Source organism: Microcebus murinus, chromosome 7 (genome assembly GCF_040939455.1).
Source record: "Microcebus murinus isolate Inina chromosome 7, M.murinus_Inina_mat1.0, whole genome shotgun sequence".
NCBI classification, from domain to species: domain Eukaryota; kingdom Metazoa; phylum Chordata; class Mammalia; order Primates; family Cheirogaleidae; genus Microcebus; species Microcebus murinus.
In genome coordinates this window covers 103,339,832-103,347,569 of record NC_134110.1, presented here as the reverse complement: position 1 = coordinate 103,347,569, position 7,738 = coordinate 103,339,832, and the positions used below count along the sequence as shown (strand labels likewise).

General features: G+C 34.9%; 1 protein-coding gene across 4 annotated transcripts in view; it reads right to left on the bottom strand.

Moving 5' to 3' along the window:
- Positions 1–391: 391 nt before the first annotated feature.
- Positions 392–7,738, bottom strand: part of PCMTD1 (protein-L-isoaspartate (D-aspartate) O-methyltransferase domain containing 1) — a 69,288-nt gene continuing 61,941 nt past the window's right edge. For all 4 annotated transcript variants that reach the window (XM_012790047.3, XM_012790044.2, XM_012790045.3 and 1 more), the window contains one exon: positions 392–3,514. In XM_012790047.3, coding sequence (XP_012645501.1) covers positions 3,147–3,514 — 368 coding nt within the window. In that variant the 3' untranslated portion in view covers positions 392–3,146. The remainder of the gene's footprint in view (positions 3,515–7,738) is intronic.

Here is a 7,738-nt window from a genome sequence, read left to right as displayed (position 1 = left end):
AAATAACAGCAAAAAGCCAGATCATGATAAACACAAAAGGGTTACTCCTGAGAAGAGAGGGATTAAGATGGGATTGGGAAGGGGCACACAGGAGACGGTAATGCCATTTGTTGAACCTAATGGTAGGTACACACATGTACCTACATGTACACTTAATTATTATTCCTTACGCTTCACATATATTTTTCATAAATATCCTTCCTATGTACTGAATATTTTATAAAAATAAATTTTTAAAAATGCTATACTCTTCAGAGGTGGCAATAGTCAAAAGGAAGTGGTATGTTCAAATACAGACAACTGAATACCATAAATCAGCATATATCCATAGGTGTACTGAGATTATCTAAATTAAAAAAGAAGAGAAAAAAGAAAGCAGGCCACTGAAGAATGATGCTTAATTATATGGAATTGTTTATTTAAAATAATTTTCCAAGTCTTCCAATGATTTAACAGGCTTTGCTTTACTTTCACCAACTCAAACAACTAGAAATCAAATACGTAACACATTTTGTGCTTTAATCACTCTGTATGCTACTTTAATAACATTTTTCTTTTAATACTAGAATCAAATATATTGAACAATAAGCAGTATAGATCTTCTTAGGTAGCTATGATAGCTTAGGTATCACTGGCAGATTCTTGGGATTTATATGATGCTGAAAGCTGTTTCAGGCCTTTCTCTAACTAGGTGTATGTCTTAGGCAAAGCATGCCACCTCTCTAGGCCTGTTTTCTTATCTGCAAAATAAAGGCCTAAATTAGATGATACCTATTATATGGCTGTAAAATTCCAGGACTATATTTCCCCATTATTTTCACTTACTTTTATTTCATCTTTATTTGCTACTTTCTCCACCTATAAAGCATAATTTCCCATGCTCAAGTAAACATGAATTCATTAAAAAATAAACACAAACCCAAAATATTCTTTTCTAATATATCTGCATTAATAGATTAAAAGGCTTTCACTTGAATTTTCATTTTATTTCTATCTCTTATTTAAAGTCAATGATAAAGTCACAACTGTAAAATGAATACATTTAAAAACACAAAAGATACATTTCAATGACAAAAAATATACAATGATCATGAAAATCTACTGTACAATTTGCCAAGGTCAAAGAATGAAAGATGATATGAAGAAGTCAATCTTCAAATATATCCTTAACAAAACCCTCTCCCAAATAGTAAAATCATCACTTAAGAATATGCATCTTCACACATCTGGACACCAGCTCCAACAAAAAAGGCAAGGGAAAGGGGGCAGGTAAGATGATAACTCTCCCCTGATTTTGTAGATTAAAAACAGGTGGTCACCAGGAATTAAAGATTCAACTTCTAAAACAAACATTTAACTCAAAAGAAAATGAACATTTCTAACAGATGACAATAGTATGAAACTGATTTTTCTTTCCTAGATAGAAATGAGATGGGGCATTTCTTAATAATAACAGCTTGGTACTCATCTAAGAAGAAGTGTTGAGATACCCCCATTCTACCTTCCTAGTCACTGCTAGAAAACAAGTACCTTCCAGGAAATTATCTTTCACATTACTAAAATATCCTCAATTACTTGGAACAATTTCAGGCTTAGAATATTTCAAACACTTGTTTTTAGGTATGTAGAATTATTGGAGCTGAGATTTTTGAAACAATATATCTGACTTAGATAATAATCCTTTCACAATAGCTGACTGGGTCTCTTTAAGCAAATCTGAGCAACCACTGTAATAGCGATGCTGGTGGCAATAGGAGATACTCTCAAAATTTTCCCTTTAAGAAATATATAACCACATGACACTAAGTAGCAAATATGTTACACTGTACACTTTCTTAACAAGGAATGGCTGTTATCAGGCTTTACTAGGAAAAAAACAAACTAATAATGGCGTTTACTACCTATTTTATCACTGATAAGCTACAAACAAACTCAAGTGATAACTTTAAGTATGTGATATTAAGCAAAAAATGAAAACCATTATAATTTTACCAAAAGGAACATTTAAAAAAATATATGGGAGGAAGTTAAGTGAACATGGTGTAGGTCCCAAAGATTACACTATGATTCTGAATCATACTTTCAAAACAAAAGGCATCTACAAATAATTTCTGTGAGTATTTCTTATACCAGAAAGATCCAAAGCAAACATAGGCAAGCTCAGCCCTACCTTGTCAAAGATAAATACTCAGATAAACTAGAAGTTCCATCTGCTAAAGTGCATCTGCTGACCAGGTCTCCCGTGGCCCTGACCCTCAGAGCCATCCAGGAACGTAGCCATCACTCATGCTCATTCACTCACTCTCTGTTCTACCAAGAGTCACACACAACAATGGATTTTTTTTAAAGCCAAATACTTCATACAGTGAACTACAGAAAAAACAATCCTAAATATACTGTCTTTTAAAATTCTAGAGAGTTGAGATAACCTCATTTTTAAATACTGAAAATGTAAAGGGTCCATACTATAATAGTCACTTGCTGTGCTCTTAAAATCTCTATGAGAGAAGCAGATATTTGTTTAACCATGTCTTTTGGCAACAGATTCAAAAGCAAAAGTAGCAGGGCGGTAAAATCTCATGAAATTTGTGGGGATTTTTTAAAGCTACATTATTCAATATTTTGTATTATTATTGCACTCATATATTGCCCGGAATACATCTATAGCCACTCAGCAATAGTGATTGCAACAAAAGGTAAATAGATTTACAAAGCATTTGATTTCCTTATTAGATAACAAAGTTTCATAGAGGAAATGCAAACAACTACAATCAGATCAGATTATATAAGCTTAACAATTATTTAATCTTATATAAAATGAAATCTAACCTTCACCACTACAAATCTGTAAAGGAATCAGAAAAGGATTTATAGTACACAAAGTCTTGGCTACTGTTGCATTCCACTTTGAAATCACTGAGTTAAAACAGCATCTTTCCAAGATTTAAAGAAAAATATATTTTATAAAAGGGATTCTTTTTTAATCATTGAATACATCATTTTTATTATTGACAGGAACAAGTTATACTTTTTTCCACTATAAATTCGCTCTGATGTAAGAAATAATTCTCTCTTAACTCCTAACACACACTACATTTTCAAGACTAAAGGAATTATCAGTAGGCATTCTTTGTTCTTGATCTAAGTTATTTGTCTCTAAAATATGTCAAGTAAGCTTTTAAAGATTCAGGGAGGGGCAGCTTCATGATTTTTTCTCTCAGTAAATTTTGAGGTGGCTCCTCTGGCTTCATGGCTTCACTGGGATCTTTCTCTTCCTCTTCTTTGTTATCTTCTTCCATTTTTTCATCCTCCTCACTGTCTAGAGGCTGAGGAATAAGTTGATTACCCACAAATACGTAAGTGTTAATTTTCTGTTTAACTCTCTTTCTTTTCCTTTTGGGTGCAGCCCTTTGAGGAATCCCCTTGGCCTGCATCTCATCATTTATGAAATTTCTAAGTGTGCGTCGAATGTAAATACGAGCCAAGTCCTGTAGGTTCCTGACAGCACAGGGGGCTAAAAACAAACAAAACAAAAAGAAAACATAAAAAATAAAACATTATATAATGTTCATTTCTTCCCAGAACAAAATATGTTTCTTAGCAAATACTAGAAATCATAGAAAGTACAAAAACTCTGACCTTCATCTAACAAAGTAACACAGATTTGGGATACTTAATACAAGCTAAGCACCATTCTAAGTGCTGACGAGAGCAGACAGAACAGAGGTAAAAATGTACAGGAGAGAGAGAGAGAGAGAGAGAGAGAGAGAGAGAGAGAGAGAGAGAGAGAGAGAGAGAGAGAGAGAGAGAGAGTGTGTGTGCTGCCATTTATATGCATAAAAATTCTCTGGAAAGATAAGAATTTAGAAGCAGGATAAGTGAAAACTATATGAGAACTAAGTAATGAGGGAAAAAGAACAAGAGAAAGATTTTACCCTGAATACTTTTTCATATTTTTTGATGTTTAAATCATAAAAATGCTATCTATTTAAAAAACCCAAAAGCAACATTTGAATGACTACCCATCTGAACCCTGAACCTACTTTTACACACACACCTTTCTTTCTGTAAGTCAGTAAGTAGAACTGGTTCATGGCAAATGTTCATCAGAAATCATGCCACAAACAAATACTTCAATAGTCCAAAGAAACACCATAGATTTTTTTAAGTTACAGATGTTTACTTATATCAAATACATCACAGAGTCAGAACATACCTCCTATCTGCTTCACTCCTATCTCCCACAGACATACATATATACGTATAAAAGCAGAAACCCTAGAACTACACTCTTCTTCGTAGCCTGTTCCAATACTTTACACATAGAGAAATAAATTCCCTATGCCTTCTTCCAAAATTAATTTATCCTAGTTTCGATAACTGTGGAAATAAAACTATTACCAGGGATCCTTCTCAAATACCTAAAAATAAACAAAACGAAACAAAATATAACCCTCCTCAGTTAAACAGCATTGAAAATCTTCATCATTTATTTTTTTATCTCTTCACTCTTTTAATACTCTTTTCTGGATATCCCTCCTCTAAACTTTTTTAACATTTGAAATTCTGTTTTCTTTAGCTATTTGTATATTGCCCATCTTTGCCTTAGACTGTGAGCTCTGGGAAGGGAAGGACTGTGGCTGTTTTGTTCTTCACACTCTCTGAAGGGCCCTGCAGGTGTGAGCCACACACACAGTGCAGCACTGCACCCCTCACGGCGCGCTGGCTGTGCTTGTCCCACCAGCAAGTATCCTGGGCTCTGCCCAATCATGCATCAGACACACCCTGCAGAAGTAGCTATGTTTTTTCATAAACTTTATGAGACTTTGAAGCCCTATTCAAAGAGTAAGTCTTAGCACATATTGTTGTTGGTCTACCACAAAACTTCAAGCTGTCTTTTTTTTAACCCTGCTACTGAAACCTGAAAAGAAAAAAATTCCTAAGAGCCACAAGGAGCATACTCAGCTAGAAATCATTTTCTCTATTGGCCTTGACCTGTCCCCAACTACATGAAGTGGAAACCGAAACACAGAAATAGTTGAGTTCAAATCCTGCTTCCGCCACCAATTAGTTCTGAGAACATGCATTAGCAGCAACAGATGTGAGATCTCATCTCTTGTATGTTAGAATGTGTAAAATACCACCTACTCTACTTACCTTCCAAAATTGTTCACAAAGTTATTGAACATTCATTCAACAAACATTTGTTAAACTATATGCCAGGCACTGTTAAAAATCCCATTTAGATACAGCATGTGATTCAGACTACGAAGTCCGTACTCTCTGAACTCATGGAGTTTACATGTTTGATGTCAGGGTAGGTAAACAAAAAGCAATTATGAAAAACAATGGGATATAAAAAAACAAAACATCAATGATATGACAGAGAGTGTCTTGGGGTTATGGTTGCTTTGACTGGGTAGTCACAAAGGTATCCCTGAGGAGGTCATGTCCAAGCTAGGATCTACCTGGGGCAGAGGGAACAGCAAAACCCTAACAGGCAAATGAGCTTAGAATGTTCAAAGAGCTGAAGGCAGGCTGGCATAGATGAAGCTTGGGTCAGGAGGTCAGCTGAAACAGTTCAGTAATCCACATGAAATATGATCCCACTCTGACAGGGCGGGTAGCAGTATAGATGGAGAGAAATGGACAAATTTCAGATATGTTTTGAAGACAGGCTGGAAATGGATTGGCTATAGAGGATGGGGGAAGGGAAGAATCAAGGAAAACATCTAAGTTTTTGGCCTGAGCAACTGGGCAGATACTGATGTCAGTTACTGGTATAACAAAGGCAGAGAGGAAAATAGGTTGAGGGGAAGAAAACAAAAAATGTGTTTTGCTTGTGTTAAATCTGAGGTGTCTAGTACATATTCAAAATAGAGATTTCAGGAATAACAACAACTATAATATCATACTTGTCACCAATTTCAAAGCTTTACATATAATAACTCACTTAATGCTACTAAGTTACCTAACTCGCTTGAGGTTGTAAGTGACTGAGGTGGCACCTGGGTGCAGGTGTTTGACTGCAGAGTCTCTGCTGCTTTTCCAACCATAAGCAGTTAGATCACGACTCGGGAGCTCAGGGGCAAGGCGAGGGCTAGAGACAGAAATCTCATGTCATCGGCCCATTGTAACATGCAAAAACAGAGCTGGAAGACAGTGTCTGGGCGAGAGTGTAGACAGAGGAGAGGCAAGGCCTAAGCCTGAGAGGGCTCTGCAAAGGGAGAATAAATCTATAAAAACGTGTTTGGGAAAGTACAAAGGAGCGAGGAAATAGAAACTATATTAGTCTTTTCAGCTGGTCTTTCCTCTTGAACCTCTCTCACATTATTGGTATTCTCTGTCAACACCTTAATTATGTTAATAAATTAGTTCTTCCTCTGCCCACACTGTGGGCTATTCTAAGGATGAACCTTTCAACCCTAAACTGACAGGAGAATACCTGACCTTCATCAAGAACCAACCTGACCCAACATCAGAAAAATATTCAGACTTTACTTTAGTAGCTTCTAATACTCATAAGTCCTAAAATAACATCCACATGAGCTTCATGTACAAGTTCTTTTGAGTGACACATAAACTTTTAGATAATTCTCAGGCCTACCTATTCAAACATCTTCCATATTCTCTATTCCATAACACTCCCTTGTTTCTAATGCTTCCAGTTATGAGACAAGGATTTAATGGACAAGATAATATTAATCTTAACTGCCAAAAAAAATTATTTTAAATGTAAGCTTTCATTCCAAAATTGCAGTTAAGGTTATCTCTAACACACACATTTAAGCTCCATCTGTTTCCCCAAAGTTAGGCTCTATATAGATTTTATAGGGACTTAGGAGTCAGGACTTTCATTTTTATTTGTTAATAAACATTGAAAAGAACATTTTATTTAGGTTGAACCATACAAAACTGATGACTGAGGGCCTTTTTTGACCTACAAAAGCACCAACTTCACATAGTTCAACAAGATATAGTTCCATAATTCATGAAGTCTCTTCTGTCCTAAAACTTTGAATAAAATATCCTTATTTTCAGAATGTCTTCTACCCACTTCTAAAAAAACACAGAAAGAAATAGGACTTTTAAGTTGGCTAAAATTAATGATGAATCAGAGGAAAAAATTATAACTTCATTTTAGTAAGCTTTTTAATATGAGCAAGTTTTTGCTACAAGATATATTTGGCAAAGGATTTGCATGTGCTATTTTTAGGGTTTTTCTGTACTAGCGTTCTTTTTAACTTCCTATAATTAACAGAATAATGTCATCTGAACAGAAAGCTATTTTAACTTATTTCAACAGAAAAAAAAAACTTTTCTTATTCTCCATACATCCTACTAAATTTTGGCAAATATCAATTTTTAAAACCTTTTTCATTCTGAATATTACTATATGAAGCTTTTATTTTTCCTTCACATAATTCCTGAATCATTTTTATAAATTACTATTGGTTACTGGTGACTCTTTTTATTTTTACTGTAGAAACTTTCAGGTATAGCAGTCCCCCGCCCCCATCAATAGTTTCGCTTTCCATGGTTTCAGTTTCTTATGATCAGCCAGGGTCTGAAAATATTAAATAGTTAAATTCCAGAAATGAACAATTCATAAGTTTTAAGTTTTAAAATGTCATGCTGTCTGGCCTTGGATGTGAATCATCTCTTTGTGAACCATATCCATGCTGTATATGCCAGCGCCTGTTAGTCACTTAGTAGCTGTCTTGGTTATCAGATAGAA